General features: G+C 39.8%; 1 protein-coding gene across 12 annotated transcripts in view; it reads right to left on the bottom strand.

The window, feature by feature from the left end:
* Positions 1-19317, bottom strand: part of dlg1 (discs large 1) — a 1301051-nt gene that overhangs the window by 706826 nt on the left and 574908 nt on the right. For 3 of the 12 annotated variants that reach the window (XM_070096111.1, XM_070096110.1, XM_070096109.1), the window contains exon 1: positions 12560-14141. The exons of the other annotated variants lie outside the window; for them this stretch is intronic. In XM_070096111.1, coding sequence (XP_069952212.1) covers positions 12560-12835 — 276 coding nt within the window. In that variant the 5' untranslated portion in view covers positions 12836-14141. Of the gene's footprint in view, positions 1-12559; positions 14142-19317 lie in introns of those variants that run through there. 12 annotated transcript variants of the gene reach the window in all.

Genomic DNA, 19317 nt, shown 5'->3' on the forward strand with positions numbered 1-19317 from the left:
GGCATCTCTGTCTTAAGACAACAGACGATCCTGCAACACAGCAGGAGTTACAATGTGTTATGTTCACACGTACATTAAGAATGAAGATAGTTAAGACTGTACATTTGATGTTCTAGGTACTAGACGAGTGTACATGTTAGGTGATGTTCTAGGTACTAGACGAGTGTACATGTTAGGTGATATTCTAGGTGCTAGACGAGTGTACATGTTAGGTGATGTTCTAGGTGCTAGACGAGTATACATGTTAGGTGATGTTCTAGGTGCTAGACGAGTGTACATGTTAGGTGATGTTCTAGGTACTAGACGAGTGTACATGTTAGGTGATGTTCTAGGTGCTAGACGAGTGTACATGTTAGGTGATGTTCTAGGTGCTAGACGAGTGTACATGCTAGGTGATGTTCTAGGTGCTAGACGAGTATACATGTTAGGTGATATTCTAGATGCTAGACAAGTGTACATGTTAGGTGATGTTCTAGGTGCTAGACGAGTGTACATGTTAGGTGATGTTCTAGGTGCTAGACGAGTGTACATGTTAGGTGATGTTCTAGGTGCTAGACGAGTGTACATGTTAGGTGATGTTCTAGGTGCTAGACGAGTATACATGTTAGGTGATGTTCTAGGTGCTAGACGAGTGTACATGTTAGGTGATGTTCTAGATATTACAAAACTGTTAAGGTTAGCATATGGTTTCGGCGTTATAACTGGTCTGTCTTCACCTCCACACTTTATCTCTCAACCCCACTTACCTCTTCTATTACTACTACTACAACTACCACTCCATTACTACTACTATTGCTACTACCACTACTATTGCCTCCCTTCACCCTTCACACCCTTTCTTTGTCCTGTGCCACTAAAATTACTCCCCCCTACATTCTACTACTAATTCTACAACTACTTCCACTACCAGTATTACCACTGCTTCTTTTTCTTCCTCTCTTGGTCCCATCCCTTTCACCCTCACCTATATATACTCACTCTTTTGTGTTAGTGTGACTTGCAAATGGTCCAAGTCGGACCGAAATGTCGTCGTAAACTTCTCTCTCCTAAGTGCGGGTTATTTGTGTATTATTCCTTACCTTTCCCCCTATTGCTTCCTCTCTTTCTCTCTCTCTCTCTCTCTCTCTCTCTCTCTCTCTCTCTCTCTCTCTCTCTCTCTCTCCAGATATCATACTGAACATATCCTTAGAAATTCCTTCAAAATCATTCAGAATTCACTAAATACGTGCGTTCATCACCTAGTTTTATACAAACTAATTCTGTCTATGGTCCAATAATTTCTTTAAACCGGCGCAGCAGGTTAGAATTAGTCCCAATTTAGAGAAGAGCTTCTAGTCAGAGCTAATAGAAGTGAGGGGCATTAATGCGAGAAGGAGAAGAGATATAAGGGATGATGGGTATAATGAAGAGTTAAAGAGGAAGGCGGAGAAAGAAAGAGCAAAGGGAGAAGGGAACGAGTAAGCAGGTGATGGAGAGATTACAAGGAAGAGGGAGGTGGAGCAGTGAGAGAGAAAGAGTGGAATAAAACGAAGGGTAAGAATTAAGGAAGGAGCACAGAGGTAGGAGAGAAAAAGAGGCAGAGGAGAGAAAGATGGTTGCTTGATGCTACCTTTGTGCAAAGAGTACTAAACCCGTAGGAGTCATGCAATATTAGAAATGTGGGAAGAGGTGATGGGAAGGAGAAGAAATGGAAGAGGTGATGAGAAATAGAAGAAATGAAGACGAAGTGACAGGAAGACATGAAAGAAGAGGTGATGAGAAGCAGAAGTGAGGTAATAGGGGATGGGAAGAAGAAATAAGGGAAGAAGAGACGGGAAAGAAACAGGGGGAAGAAGAGATGGGGAAGAAACGGGAGGAAGAGGTGATGAAAAGGGACGGAAGAGGTCAAAGAGAGAGAGCAAGAGCAAAGAGTGTGTGTGTGTGTGTGTGTGTGTGTGTGTAAGATGAAAGAATTCTTTCATTTCTGACTTTTACAAAAGTTTCTTTCACAGGTTCTGCATTCATTTTACAAGCAAAAAATGTTTGTTCTAACTTAGCTCACTTACATCTAAGACTTAACATCTTTACTCAGCTCACTTACATCTTTACTCAGCTCACTTACAGCTAAGAGCTAGAATTTTTACACAGCTCACTTACAAGTTATGTGATATTCTCTCACTTCAAAGCATTTTACAAGCTAAGAGTTATCCTACCTAAGCTCATTTACAAACTAAGAGTTATCCTACCTAAGCTCATTTACAAACTAAGAGTTATCCTACCTAAGCTCATTTACAAACTAAGAGTTGTTATCCTACCTCAACTTATTTACAGACTAAGCCCTGCTATCCTAGCTCATTTACAATGAGTTGTCCCACCTCACCTCTCTTACAAACCAAATCCTGTTATCCTACTTTAGCTGATTTGCACGCTCTCACGAGGAAATCTGACGCAATGAATGATGGCGGGTCCCAGCATCACTTACACTGTGTGTACATGCAGTAAATGTGATCTTAAAACTACCTCTTCACGGCACACAAGACATTGTACCGTGCACTCTGCCAGACAGCGCCGTGCACTCTGCCAGACAGCGCCGTGCACTCTGCCAGACAGCGCCTCGTGTCCTGACTGACACGTCACGTGTGCCACACAGGTGGACACAAACTCCTGGTCACTAACAATGCATTTAATGTTGCAATTTATTGGCATTTTTCAATAAACAAATTCTTATTAACTTATCGTGTCATGTCTTCCCCATCAACCGTGTCATGTCTTCCCCATCAACCGTGTCATGTCTTCCCCATCAAGCGTGTCATGTCTTCCCCATCAACCGTGTCATGTCTTTCCCATCAACCGTGTCATGTCTTCCCCATCAAGCGTGTCATGTCTTCCCCATCAACCGTGTCATGTCTTCCCCATCAACCGTGTCATGTCTTCCCCATCAAGCGTGTCATGTCTTCCCCATCAACCGTGTCATGTCTTCCCCATCAAGCGTGTCATGTCTTTCCCATCAACCGTGTCATGTCTTTCCCATCAACCGTGTTATGTCTTTCCCATCAACTGTGTCATGTCTTTCCCATCAACCGTGTTATGTCTTTCCCATCAACTGTGTCATGTCTTTCCCATCAACCGTGTCATGTCTTTCCCATCAACCGTGTCATGTCTTTCCCATCAAGCGTGTCATGTCTTTCCCATCAACCGTGTCATGTCTTTCCCATCAACCGTGTCATGTCTTTCCCATCAAGCGTGTCATGTCTTTCACATCAAGCGTGTCATGTCTTCCCCATCAAGCGTGTCATGTCTTTCCCATCAAGCGTGTCATGTCTTTCCCATCAAGCGTGTCATGTCTTCCCCATCAAGCGTGTCATGTCTTCCCCATCAACCGTGTCATGTCTTTCACATCAACCGTGTCATGTCTTCCCCATCAACCGTGTCATGTCTTTCACATCAAGCGTGTCATGTCTTTCCCATCAACCGTGTCATGTCTTTCCCATCAACCGTGTCATGTCTTTTCCATCAACCGTGTCATGTCTTCCCCATCAACCGTGTCATGTCTTTCCCATCAAGCGTGTCATGTCTTTCCCATCAACCGTGTCATGTCTTCCCCATCAACCGTGTCATGTCTTTCCCATCAACCGTGTCATGTCTTTCCCATCAACCGTGTCATGTCTTTCCCATCAACCGTGTCATGTCTTTCTCATCAACCGTGTCATGTCTTCCCCATCAACCGTGTCATGTCTTTCCCATCAACCGTGTCATGTCTTTCCCATCAACCGTGTCATGTCTTTCTCATCAACCGTGTCATGTCTTCCCCATCAACCGTGTCATGTCTTCCCCATCAACCGTGTCATGTCTTTCCCATCAACCGTGTCATGTCTTTCCCATCAACCGTGTCATGTCTTCCCCATCAACAGTGTCATGTCTTTCCCATCAACCGTGTCATGTCTTTCCCATCAACCGTGTCATGTCTTTCCCATCAACCGTGTCATGTCTTTCCCATCAACCGTGTCATGTCTTTCCCATCAACCGTGTCATGTCTTTCCCATCAACCGTGTCATGTCTTCCCCATCAACTGTGTCATGTCTTCCCCATCAACCGTGTCATGTCTTTCCCATCAACCGTGTCATGTCTTCCCCATCAACCGTGTCATGTCTTTCCCATCAACCGTTTCATGTCTTTCCCATCAACCGTTTCATGTCTTTCCCATCAACCGTGTCATGTCTTTCCCATCAACCGTGTCATGTCTTTCCCATCAACCGTGTCATGTCTTTCCCATCAACCGTGTCATGTCTTTCCCATCAACCGTGTCATGTCTTCCCCATCAACCGTGTCATGTCTTTCCCATCAACCGTGTCATGTCTTCCCCATCAACTGTGTCATGTCTTCCCCATCAACCGTGTCATGTCTTTCCCATCAACCGTGTCATGTCTTTCCCATCAACCGTGTCATGTCTTTCCCATCAACCGTGTCATGTCTTTCCCATCAACCGTGTCATGTCTTTCCCATCAACCGTGTCATGTCTTTCCCATCAACCGTGTCATGTCTTTCCCATCAACCGTGTCATGTCTTTCCCATCAACCGTGTCATGTCTTTCCCATCAACCGTTTCATGTCTTTCTCATCAACCGTTTCATGTCTTTCCCATCAACCGTGTCATGTCTTTCCCATCAACCGTTTCATGTCTTTCCCATCAACCGTTTCATGTCTTTCCCATCAACCGTTTCATGTCTTTCCCATCAACCGTGTCATGTCTTTCCCATCAACCGTTTCATGTCTTTCCCATCAACCGTTTCATGTCTTTCCCATCAACCGTGTCATGTCTTTCCCATCAACCGTGTCATGTCTTTCCCATCAACCGTGTCATGTCTTTCCCATCAACCGTGTCATGTCTTTCCCATCAACCGTGTCATGTCTTTTCCCAGCCAAAATAATTAAAAAAAATACCTTATATGTTTTTTAAAGGATATTATCTTGACTAATTAAATTAATAATTAACTAATAATTATAATTAATAATTATAATTTGCAATGGCCGCTGAAGAATACCCGAAGGACGTCTACGGAGGGGGTCAGCGCCCCCCGCGGTCCGACCCCAGACCTGAGGGTGGATCAGGGCCTGATCAACCAGGCTGTTACTGCTGGCCAAGGCAAACAAGATTACGCAGTTTCACCAGTGGGTAGACACGAGCCACGAGGGATACTGGAGGAAGAGTGAGGGACGAAAAGGGAGACGAGGGAGAAAATGAAAGAAAACGAAGGAAAGAATAATGAAAACGAGGCGGTAAACAAAGTAAACAGAAGGAGGGAATAAAGAAAACCAAGAACGGAATGGAACAACGAAGAACAAAAACAACAATAACGGACAAAGCAAAACTAAGAACAAAAATAAAAACAACGGAATAACAAAGCTAAGAACGGAAACAACGAAGAAAACAAAGCTAAAAACAAAAGCAACGGAATAAACAAAGAAAGCTAAAAAGCAACGGAATAAACAAAGTTAAAAACAAAAGCAACGGAATAAACAAAGAAAGTTAAAAACAAAAGCAACGGAATAAACAAAGAAAGTTAAAAACAAAAGCAACGGAATAAACAAAAAAAAAATAAAAATAAAAGCAACAGAATAAAGCTAAAAACAAAAGCAACGGGAAAAAGCAAAGCTAAAAAGCGCAGAAAAACCTAAAAACAAAAAGGAGAAAACAAAGACACCTGAGAACAAAGGAAAAACAACGAACGAAACGAAAAAGGAACGAAAGAAAACGAACAACGAAACGCAGAAAACAATTAAACAAAGCGAGCAACGAAACAAATAAATGGAATAACGAAACAAGGAAAACGAACAACGAAACGAAAGTCCCCAAAAACAGAAAACGAAAACAATAGATCAGAAACCCAGGAAAAATCAGGCAAACAAAAGCAAGACAAAGACAAACAACAACAGGTGACCTGCTAATCAATATTACAAACAGGACAAAAATATGGAATATTTTCTTCTTTTGTAAATATAAATTATGACAGAAAAGAAGAGCCCCCCTTAAAAGATGGAGCTAACTCATAGAAAACGGAACTAAAACAGAAAACGAAACCCAGACAGAAAATGAAACCCAGACATAAAACGAAACCCAGATAGAAAACGAAACCCAGACAGAAAATAAAACCCAGACAAAAAACGGAACCCAGCGAGAAAATGAAACCCAGAGAGAAAATGAAACCCAGAAAGAAAACGAAACCCCAGACAGAAAAAGTAAAAAATTACATGTCCAACTTATATAAATTTTGTTCAAAGACAGCAGAAATTGTTGATCTTGAGAACATAGAGTTGAACCTTCACTGCACGGCCAAGTTCACCCTAATTTCTGGGAAGGTTTAAAGTGCCTCGACCTGTACTCCTTGGAACGTAGGCGAGGAAGATACATCATAATATATACCTGGAAAACCCTAGAGGAACTGATCCCAAATCTGCACACAGAAATCACTCCCTACTTAAGTAAAAGACTCTGTAGATGGAGCAACATTTCCCCCATGAACAGGTTAGGTTAGGTAAGATTTGTCAGGAAACAAGACAAATGTTTCCTGACGCGGGTTTTAGTCATATGATGATCCACAGTCCCATGAACAGCAAGGGTGCCGTGAGTACACTGAGAAAAAACAGAAGTGTGAGGGTCTCAAGACTGTTCAACAGCCTACTATCCTACATAAGAAGGATTACTAACAGACCCCTCGCTGTCTTCATGGGTGAACTGGATAGGTTCCTAAAGTCAGCTCCTAACCAGCCGGGCTGTGGTTCGCTGCACTGCAGATAACAAGCAATAACAGCCTGGTTGATCAGGCCCTAATCCACCAGGAAGACTGTTCATAGACCGGGCCGCGAGGACATTGACCCCCGGAACTCTAAGCATTTAGACACCGGGTAGGAACTATTTGTAGTTTCGGGGGTCAAGTCTCAGCTCCTGGTCCGTCTCTCAGCAGAGCCCATTCTTAAATCTGCGTACACAGCTTGCCTCCACTACTTCAGTGAACAGATCTCATGTACACACACACATGCAGACCATTCACACACGCACATGCAGAACGTACACACACGCATCAACAGTCAAGGTGAGAGCTACATTGCTCACCAATGGTGCCATATGCCAAAGCACAGTTGGCACCAGCAAGGGAGTGCCAGAGCTGCTCATGCGCAGCCCTGACTCATCTTTGATGCCATAGAATGCGATAAAAAATATAACAGAAAACATGACTACATTAATATACGAGGGAGAGAGGGAGGGATACAAGGAGGGAGGGAGAGAGTGATGGAGAAAGATGGCTGGAAGGTGTGTGTGTGTTTGCGTGTGAGAGAGGACAAAGAGAATATATCAGATATACTATATGTTTATGTAATATCTATCTATCTATATATATATATATATATATATATATATATATATATATATATATATATATATATATATATATATATATATATATGTCGTGCCGAATAGGCAGAACTTGCGATCTTGGCTTAAATAGCAACGCTCATCTTGCCATATAGGACAAGCGAAAATTTGTGTATGCAATAATTTCGCCAAAATCATTCTGAACCTAACGAAAAAAATATATTTCACTGTGTTTGTTTAATATTAAATTACTGTAAACAAATCTAAAATATATTTAGTTGGGTTAGGTTAAAATAAATTGTTCTTGTTATAATAAGGTTAGGTAAGTTTTCTAAGATTCTTTTGGTGCAAAATTAAAAATTTTCACATTAACATTAATGAAAAAAATATATCTTTAAACGTATAAGAGAAAATTTTAGAAAGGACTTAATTTTAAACGAGTTCTTGCTAATTGACCAGTTTTACATATTTGGTACGACATTATATATATATATATATATATATATATATATATATATATATATATATATATATATATATATATATATATATATATATATATATATATATATATATATATATATATATATATATATATATATATATATATATATATATATATATATATATATATATATATATATATATATACACGTGTATATATATGCAATAAGATTACAGTAAACAGGTGATATCAGAATATGGAAAACAACCACTGTGAAAGAACAGTGAAATTCCAGGCGCTTTCGTGACTTCTCACATTATCAAGGAACTACAAAAAACAAAACGTCAAAGGAAGGCATATAAAGAGTCAAGACTACACCTCACCACCACAACAAAGCTACACCTCACACACGCGTGACAACACCCGACTCTGTGAAACCCACCTAATACTCTACCCAAGAATTAAGATTTATTACTTGTCTAATGTATCATTAAATTCTTTCCATAGGTAAAAGTTGCTATTTTAGTTTAAATAGCAACGCTCTTCTTGCCGAATAGCGCAAGCAAAAATTTGTGAATGCAATAATTTCGCAAAAATCATTCTGAACCTAACGAAAAAAATATATTTCCTTGTGTTTGTTTATTATTAAATTATTGTTAACTTATCTAAAATATTTAGTTGGATTAGGCTAAATTAAATTGCGCTTGTTATAATAAGATTAGGTTAGTTTTCTAAGGTTCTTTTGGTAAAAAGTTATTAATTTTTACATTAACATAAATGAAAAATATATCTTTAAACGTTTAGGAGGAAGTTTTAGTAAGGACTTTATTTAAAACGAGTTCTTGCTATTCGACACGACATTGTGTATATATATATATATATATATATATATATATATATATATATATATATATATATATATATATATATATATATATATATATATATATATATACATACCAGAGAATAATATACATTGTTTAAAGTGAAGACAAGACAACAATGAATTAACCAGCCGGAGTAGATGCAACAGATGCCACAGGTGTTGGTCAGATCTCATGCTAGTGTTCTGAGGCAGTTGTGGGTGCCACGTGTTAATATACTGGGGCCACGAGGCACTGATAAGTGCCACGTGTAACCTAGATGTCAGCCGGGCGCCAAATTGGCCACCTCCAACCAGCTCAATAATCTTAATTCCCATAATTCGAGGGACCTGATGGTTTGTACTCGCTTGATCGATCTTACCTATAGGAGTGTGTGTTGAAGACCAGCTCTGTCTCCTGGACCAGGCTTCTTAGACGAGCTCTCCTGGACAAGGCTTCCTGGACCAGCTCTCCTGGACCACGCTTCTTGGACCAGATGTGTCTCCTGGACCAGGATCCTCATCTTACCGTCAGGAAACTGATTTCATGACTGAATAACCTCATGGATTTTGACCCCCCCCCCTACACACACACACACACAAAATTCCCTGGCACTAAAACACAACCTCAAGCGCGACAGCGCACCCATTCACAAGTATTTCAACTATCAATGTGCCAAAATCACCTGTAGCTTGGCAATATTTTTATTAAGCTTCTCTGACGCAAGTGTAGCACGCCGTACAGAAAATTACTGATATTAGCTGTAATTCTCAGAGTATTATTGCGCGAGGTGAGATGTGGGTTTGCCAGCTGGGAAGGTTCCTTTCATGCTGGTTGCTTGCTATCTCTGATGAGAGGTCATATTTACTTTTTCAAGTGGACTCATTTGATGTTGTTTTAATTGTTGCTGCTACTGTTGGTATTGCTGTGTTTGCTGCTTCTGTTACTGCTGCTGCTGCTGTGCTTCTTCTGCTGCTGTTGTGAAAGCTGCTGGTGTTCCTATACTTGCTACTTCTGTTGTTGCTGTGCTTGCTGTTGCTATGGTTGTTGCTGCTGTTGCTGTGCTTGGTGCTGGTGTGGCTATATTTACTACTGCTGTTACAGCTGTTGTTGCTGCTGCTGTTTAGGCGAGATAGCTGTTATTTTAAGACGCTAGCTTCAGTTACAGAACCTTGGCTGGGGATGTTGGACACCTGTCCATCTGTATATGGTTCTAGGGATCATCGCCCTCTTGGCTTGGTCCCAGACCAGGCATCCTCGTTGGTAAACAACAAACAGTGAGTGTGATCTACCCCAGGATGAAAACAAAATGTAAACATCTAGATATAAGAATATTCTATAAATGAAAAGTCTCGAGTTTACCTTGCAAACAACTCCAACCTTGGCACAATAGAACTCTCTCTCACGAAGAAAGCATCTCGTGGTTTTTTCAACTAGCGAACTGCATCTAGCCTACCTAGTACACGTAATGCACCTACAACACCCGGTCATAAGAAGACAGAAGAGAGAATGAAATAGAGATATCCATCACACTCTGAGATAAATAATATTAATGAAAAAAAATATATCTTTAAACTCATAAGAGAAAATTTTAGATAGGACTTAATTTTAAATGAGTTCTTGCTAACTGACCAGTTTTACCTATTCGGCGCGACATCATATAATATATATATATATATATATATATATATATATATATATATATATATATATATATATATATATATATGTATATATATATTATATATATATATATATATATATATATATATATATATATATATATATATATATATATATATATATATATATATATATTTTATTACATAATATGGCACAGAAGATTTAAGAGATACATTGTTGATATAAAGGTGGCATATATATATATATATATATATATATATATATATATATATATATATATATATATATATATATATATATATATATATATATATATATATATATGTCGTGCCGAATATGTAAAACTGGTCAGTTAGCAAGAACTCATTTAAAATTAAGTCCTTTCTAAAATTTTCTCTTATACGTTTAAAGATATATTTTTCTTATTAATGTTAATGTAAAAAATTTTAATTTTGCACCAAAAGAATCTTAGAAAACTTACCTAACCTTATTATAACAAGAACAATTTATTTTAGCCTTATCCTACTAAATATATTTTAAATACGTTTACAATAATTTAATACTCAACAAACACAATTAAATATATTTTTTCGTTAGGTTCAGAATGATTTTTGCGAAATTATTGCATACACAAATTTTCACTTGTCCTATATGGCAAGATGAGCGTTGCTATTTAAGCCAAGATCGCAAGTTCTGCCTATTCGGCACGACATTATATATATATATATAATATATATATATATATATTTATTATATATATATATATATATAATGTATGTATATATATCTGTATATATGTCATTCTACTCCATGTCATTCTACTTTGATCCATTCTCTCTAAATGACTAAACCACCTCAACAACCCCTCTTCTGCCCTCTGACTAATACTTTTATTAACTCCACACCTTCTCCTAATTTCCACACTTCGAATTTCCTGCATAATATTTACACCACACATTGCCCTTAGACAGGACATCTCCACTGCCTCCAACCGTCTCCTCGCTGCTGCATTTACCACCCAAGCTTCACATCCATATAAGAGTGTTGGTACTACTATACTTTCATACATTCCCTTCTTTGCCTCCATAGATAACGTTTTTCGACTCCACATATACCTCAATGCACCACTCACATTTTTTCCTTCATCAATTCTATGATTAACCTCATCCTTCATAAATCCATCCGCCTACACGTCAACTCCCAAGTATCTGAAAACATTCACTTCTTCCATACTCCTCCTCCCCAATTTGATATCCAATTTTTCTTTATCTAAATCATTTGATACCCTCATCACCTTACTCTTTTGTTTGTTCAATTTCAACTTTCTACCTTTACACACACTCCCAAACTCATCCACTAACCTTTGCAATTTTTCTTTAGAATCTCCTATAAGCACAGTATCATCAGCAAAAAGTAACTATCACTTCCCATTTTGTATTTAATTCCCCATAATTTAATCCCACCCGTCTCCAGAACACCGTAGCATTTACTTCCTTTACAACCCCATCTATAAATATATTAAACAACCATGGTGACATTACACATCCCTGTCTAAGATCTACTTTTACCGGGACGTAGTCCCCCTCTCTTCACACCCTAACCTAAGCCTCACTATCCTCATAAAAACTCTTTACAGCATTTAATAACTTACCACCTATTCCATATACTTGCAACATCTGCCACATTGCTCCTCTATCCACTCTATCATATGCCTTTTCTAAACCCACAAATGCAATAAAAACTTCCCTACCTTTATCTAAATACTGTTCACATATATGCTTCAATGTAAACACTTGATCTACACATCCCCTACCCACTCTGAAACCTCCTTGCTCGTCCGCAATCCTACATTCTGTCTTACCTTTAATTATATATATATATATATATATATATATATATATATATATATATATATATATATATATATATATATATATATATATATATATATATATATATATATAAAATATACATATATATATATATATATATATATATATATATATGTATACATATATATATATATATATATATATATATATATATATATATATATATATATATATATATATATATATATATAAATCTCTTTTCATAAATAACCAACACGGGAACAAATATTATCTATTGAGAGGATGAACTGGGCACAATGTCATGAATTAAGTGGAACACTCAGGTGTTTGTAAACACCGGCAACATATGACACAAACACGAAGTGGAACACTCAGGTGTTTGTAAAGAGCAAAACAATACTCACGTGTTTTTTACTGAGGCATCCACAGAGATCACAAGGATGAAGTCTGCCCACCAGGGCGCTCCACCTGATCCCTACCCCGTCCTCCTCCTGCTCCTCCTCCTCTTCCTTCTTGTCTTCCTTCTCCTCTGTGGCTGCGGAGAGAGCGGAGGAGGCGGCTGCGGCTGCGGCAGGCATGATAGGTTTCTTCCTCCGCCGCCGCACGCGGGACGGTCCAGCATACATGTAGTTACTGAATCTCCGGCGCGAGTGACGGACGATGCTCACCCAGTCAATCATGGTGTTAAGGTGGTGTTATGGAGGTGTGGTGGTGTTATGGTAGTTTTACTTTGTTGTGGTGATGGCGTTATTGTGTTGTGATGGTGGTATGGTGATGTTATCGTGTTGTGTTACTGTGCTGTGGTACTGTTATAGTGTTGGGGTGTTGTGTTATTGTGTTGTGGTGATGGTGGTGTTATTTTATGGTGTTGTGTTGTAGGATTGTTGTGTTGTGGTGTTACAGTGGTGTTAATGTTTACGTTGTGTTTTTGTAGTGGTGTTATGATGGTATTATTGTAGTGTGTGGTGGTGTAGATGAACTGGCGATAATGGTGTTGGTGTAGTGGTGGTGTAGGTGTAATGGTGGTGGTTTTGGTGTTGTGGTAGTGGTGATGTTGGTGTAGTGGCGTTATACTGGTGGTGGTAGTGCTGGTGGCAGTCCTGATGACACTGTTGGTGGTAGTGTTGGTGTAGTGGTGGCTTTGGTGTTGTGGTAGTGGTGATGTTGGTGTAGTGGTGGTGTAGTGGTGGTGTAGTGGTGGTGTAGTAGTGGTGAATTGCAGCTTCGATGCAGCTACCTCCCCACCAACTCCTCTACCACCGTCAACATTCCACTTTCACCTTAAAACTGTCAACCTGGGATTCTGACGGGTTTAACGCACGACTCTGAATATAACACTAGCAGTGAGTGTTAAGGCAGCCCAGATGACCACCATCTCGTACTTCAACTTACTGTCAACATTCCATTTTCTTCAGTTTCCACTTTAGTAAGTAACTATCACTGCGTATTAATGGTCTTTCCTACGTTTTCACAATAATTACAGCAACTTCAGAGCTTATGAGCACTCTCACAGCATCCACAGATCTTACTGACACCTTCCACAGCATCCGCAAACCTTACTGACACCTTCCACAGCATCCACAGAGCTTACTGACACCTCCCACAGCATCCGCAGACCTTAACGGCACCTCCCACAGCATCCGCAGACCTTAACGGCACCTCTCACAGCATCCGCAGACCTTACTGGCACCTCCCACAGCATCCGCAGACCTTACCGGCACCTCTCACAGCATCCGCAGACCTTACTGGCACCTCTCACAGCATCCGCAGACCTTACCGGCACCTCTCACAGCATCCGAGGATCTTACCGGCGCCTCTCACAGCATCCACAGCCGCTGCCAACGGAACTCATCTTTCCTCTCGCTGTGTTAACTGTCTACTATAGCTGCAACTATTATTGACAGTCATTCTACCAATGACAACAACGTTCTTCCACGTTCCTCCAGGTCAACACATCGTCCTTCTCACTGATCTATTTCCACTGTCATTCTGAAAATCTGTCCCAGAGAATAAAAAAAAATCACGAATAATAACGATGCAAAAATCATATATAATCGTAAATAATTATTTTCTTCACCTTAACTACAAAAATTTTAATAATGATCTCAGGACGGTGCATAATTGAGAGGGATCGGATTATCTTAGTTCCAAAACATTTCGGATCAAATTTCAAGCTTTACTGTCGGGAGATATTAGGGTTATTTTGCCTTGTAAACACATGTAATTTAACAATGAACGTAATTAAAAAAAAAAAAACACGGTGGTTCGTAGCTCAGTGGGAGTGCCTTTGGATCTCACAATGGAAGGACAAGGATTTAACCCAGGGGGGAATGGAGGCGCGGGTAAGACCCCTCACATCTGATGGTCTCTCTAGCAATGAATTACAGGAGACTCCTGAAGCCCCTTAAATTGTACTTCTTGAAATGAAAGCGATAAAGATGCATCATAATTTACATCTGGAAAATTCTGGAGGGCTGGATCCCAAAAATGCACACCGAAATTACTACCAACGAAAGAAGCTCGGCTAAGGGAAGAAGTCTGGGTGCAGCGAGTACACTAAGAAATAACCCAACAAGTGTAAGGTACCCAAGACTCTTCAACAACCTTCCTTCATGCATAAGTGGGCTTACAAAACATATCTCTACCTGCCTTCAAGAATGAACTTATCAAGATTTTGATAAGTAAGACACAAGTGCAACGGCTAAGTAACTTTATTCCGAAACGTTTCGCCTACACAGCAGGCTTCTTCAGTAGAATATTCGACACAAGAAGTCTACTGTATAAGCGAAACGTTTTGGAATGAAGATACCTAACAGTTGCACTTGTGTTTTATCAAACTCTCGGTATTGTGTACCATTATCATCTTCACATAATCAATATTTTCCGGTCACTGCGTGATCAGCCAGGCTGTGGGCGCCCACAATGCGTTTCGTGAGGCTAAAACCAACAGTCTGATTGACCAGGACATTAACCAGGTGGCCTAGCATGGGACAGGACAGTAGGAGGGGTGGCGGTGACCACCCTCAGAATACATAACAGCCAACCAACAGGTATGTATCATGAGGCTCAGTGTACAAACACACACTGAGTGTCTTACACTGACAGATGCATCTCTCAGTGTACAAACACTGAGGTGTATGTTATATACACTGACAGATGCATCTCTCAGTGTACAAACACTGAGGTGTATGTTATATACACTGACAGATGCATCTCTCAGTGTACAAACACTGGGGTGTATGTTATATACACTGACAGATGCATCTCTCAGTGTACAAACACTGGGGTGTATGTTATATACACTGACAGATGCATCTCTCAGTGTACAAACACTGAGGTGTATGTTATATACACTGACAGATGCATCTCTCAGTGTACAAACACTGGGGTGTATGTTATATACACTGACAGATGCATCTCTCAGTGTACAAACACTGAGGTGTATGTTATATACACTGACAGATGCATCTCTCAGTGTACAAACACTGGGGTGTATGTTATATACACTGACAGATGCATCTCTCAGTGTACAAACACTGGGGTGTATGTTATATACACTGACAGATGCATCTCTCAGTGTACAAACAGTCAGAGTTTACTGTGATCATTATTTCAGGTATTACAGCTGCTTGCGCACAGCTGACATACAGCCTCAATGGCCCTCGTCTAGTAGATAGGCTTTAAACCTAATAAACCGATCATCTAAGGTCGTCAGTATTTTCTATTCTTCTTTGACGTACCAAGCGACTCTTTGCTGATGAAAACCTCAAATAGATAAAACAAAAAACCCATCTATCCACCATCTAAATACCATCTTATCCACTACAGCAATTTTAAGAGCTAAGTTTTTGGTTTCGTCCGCCAGAGGTCCAGTGACGCAATTATGACGTCAGGAATACTGGTGTTCTGACGTCAGGCGGGTGAGTCACCACGAAGGAAATCCATGATGTGACGTCACATACATAAACAAGCCCCTATATTCCTTCCTTCCTTTATAGTGTGTGTGTGTGTGTGTGTGTGTGTGTGTGTGTGTGTGTGTGTGTGTGTGTGTGTGTGTGTGTGTGTGTGTATACTCACCTAGTTGTACTCACCTAGTTGAGGTTGCTGGGGTCGAGTCCGAGCTCCTGGCCCCGCCTCTTCACTGATCGCTACTAGGTCACTCTCCCTGAGCCGTGAGCTTTATCATACCTCTGCTTAAAGCTATGTATGGATCCTGCCTCCACTACATCGCTTCCCAAACTATTCCACTTACTGACTACTCTGTGGCTGAAGAAATACTTCCTAACATCCCTGTGATTCATCTGTGTCTTCAGCTTCCAACTGTGTCCCCTTGTTACTGTGTCCAATCTCTGGAACATCCTGTCTTTGTCCACCTTGTCAATTCCTCTCAGTATTTTGTATGTCGTTATCATGTCCCCCCTATCTCTCCTGTCCTCCAGTGTCGTCAGGTTGATTTCCCTTAACCTCTCCTCGTAGGACATACCTCTTAGCTCTGGGACTAGTCTTGTTGCAAACCTTTGCACTTTCTCTAGTTTCTTCACGTGCTTGGCTAGGTGTGGGTTCCAAACTGGTGCCGCATACTCCAATATGGGCCTAACGTACACGGTGTACAGGGTCCTGAATGATTCCTTATGTGTGTGTGTGTGTGTGTGTGTGTGTGTGTGTGTGTGTGTGTGTGTGTGTGTGTGTGTGTGTGTGTGTGTGTGTGTGTGTGTGTGTGTGTGTGTGTGTGTGTGTCGCAGAATATGTAAAACTGGTCAATTAGCAAGAACTCATTTAATATTAAGTCCTTTCTAAAATTTTCTCTTATACGTTTAAAGATATAATTTTTAATTACGTTAATGTAAAAATTAACAATTTTGTACCAAAAGAACCTTAGAAAACTTACCTAACCTTATTATAACAAACAATTTAATTTAGCCTAATCCAACTAAATATATTTTAGATAAGCTTACAATAATTTAATAATAAACAAACACAATGAAATATTTTTTTTCGTTAGGATCAGAATGATTTTCGTGAAATTATTACATATACAAATTCTCGCTTGCCTTATTCGGCAAGTTGAGTGTTGCTATTTAAGCCAAAATCGCAAGTTTTACCTATTCAGCACGACACACACACACAATATATATATATATATATAATATATATATATATATATATATATATATATATATATATATATATATATATATATATATATAGATGTCGTGCCGAATAGGCAGAACTTGCGATCTTGGCTTAAATAGCAACGCTCATCTTGCCATATAGGACAAGTGAAAATTTGTGTATGCAATAATTTCGCCAAAATCATTCTGAACCTAACGAAAAAAATATATTTCACTGTGTTTGTTTAGTATTAAATTATTGTAAACAAATCTAAAATATATTTAGTTGGGTTAGGCTAAAATAAATTGTTCTTTTTATAATAAGGTTAGGTAAGTTTTCTAAGATTCTTTTGGTGCAAAATTAAAAAAATTTACATTAACATTAATGAAAAAATATATCTTTAAACGTATAAGAGAAAATTTTAGAAAGGACTTAATTTTAAATGAGTTCTTGCTAATTGACCAGTTTTACATATTCGGCACGACATTATATATATATATATATATATATATATATATATATATATATATATATATATATATATATTTATTTATTTATTTATTGAGAGAGAGTGAGTGTTTGAAGAAGGGGGTACAGGTGGTTTTCAATGCTGAGGGCTTGAGCATCCAGCAGGGTTGTGTGAGCGTGTCAGGCCAGCGCATCTGACGTACTGTTGGAGTGTGAGCAAAGAAATATTTACAAAGGTGCTCAGGATAAACTGGTGAGAGTCCAGGAGGTGAGAGACACAGTGCTTGCTGTGTACTCTGAAGGACGGCTGGTTGGACATGTTAGTTACCGTTGGTTAAAACAGAGAGAGAGAGAGAGAGAGAGAGAGAGAGAGAGAGAGAGAGAGAGAGAGAGAGAGAGAGAGAGTGGGGATCCACTCTTCACTCACTTATTCTATTCACATTAATTTATTTTGTGTGTAAATTTACAATGTTTATAAATTTACCCAAATGTGAAACATCTGGTTATCTTAACTGAGAGATGTTTCGCCTACCAACTGGTTTATCAGTCAAACTGCTGGAACTAGTGAATTATCCGTAGCAACACAACCATGATAGTTAGGATAAGAAGAACCTTCAAAACAAGAGATGATGCCAAGTCACTGTTGGTCTTCAGGTCACTGGTTCACTCTGGACTGGAATATTGCTGTGTACTAGCTGCCTTCTTCAAGGCAGGACCAACTACTGACCTATAAAACACAGGACATTCACTGCCCGCATAAATCCAGTAAAACGTCTAAACCCTTGGAACTGTTAAAGTCCCTTGAATTATACTCATTAAAACATAGGTTAGTTATATACATAACCAACTCTGAAGATTTTGCAGGGATTGAAACTAAATCGGGACAGTGAAATCACTATATCTGCACATTAAGTGTAAGGGAACCACGGCTCTTCAACGCCCACCCTTCATGCATGCGGGAGATAAGCAACAAGCCCCTTGTTGTCTTCAAGAGGGAACTCGATAAATTCCTCAAAACAGTTCCTGATGAGCCGGGCTGTGGTGCATACATTGGGCTGCGAACGGCGAGCACCAATAGCTTGATCGACCATGACAGCAACCAGGAGACCTGGTCTGGGACCGGGCAGCGCGGGAGGTGACCTCCGGATACAACGACAGGTAACCCTCAGGTACAAATACCCAAGACAACAGTTCCTAAGCCAGCAGAAGGCCTCGGTCAGATGACCAAAAGCTCCAGCTGTGGGTCATCATATGACTAAGACCCGCGTCAGGAAACACTTGTCCTGTTTCCCTGACAAACCTAACCTAGTCAGGCGAGCTATGCAGCCAACACTAACAGCCTGCCTGACCAGGAGAACAGCCAGGAGGCCGGAAGGGAAGGAAGAGGAAGAGGTGGAGAGGAGAGTGAATGCTCAAAGTAAGCGAAAATCTGCCAAGACAAGAACGACGTGTTTTAACACTGAATAATCTTAAGTTTTCTGTGTCAGAACGTAGCAGGGAGGGGGAGTGTGAGGGGAGGGGGAGAGTGTGGGGGAGGGTGAGGGGAGGGGGAGAGTGAGGGAGAGAGTGAGGGGTAGGAGGA

This window comes from Cherax quadricarinatus, chromosome 52 (genome assembly GCF_038502225.1).
Source record: "Cherax quadricarinatus isolate ZL_2023a chromosome 52, ASM3850222v1, whole genome shotgun sequence".
NCBI classification, from domain to species: Eukaryota; Metazoa; Arthropoda; class Malacostraca; order Decapoda; family Parastacidae; genus Cherax; species Cherax quadricarinatus.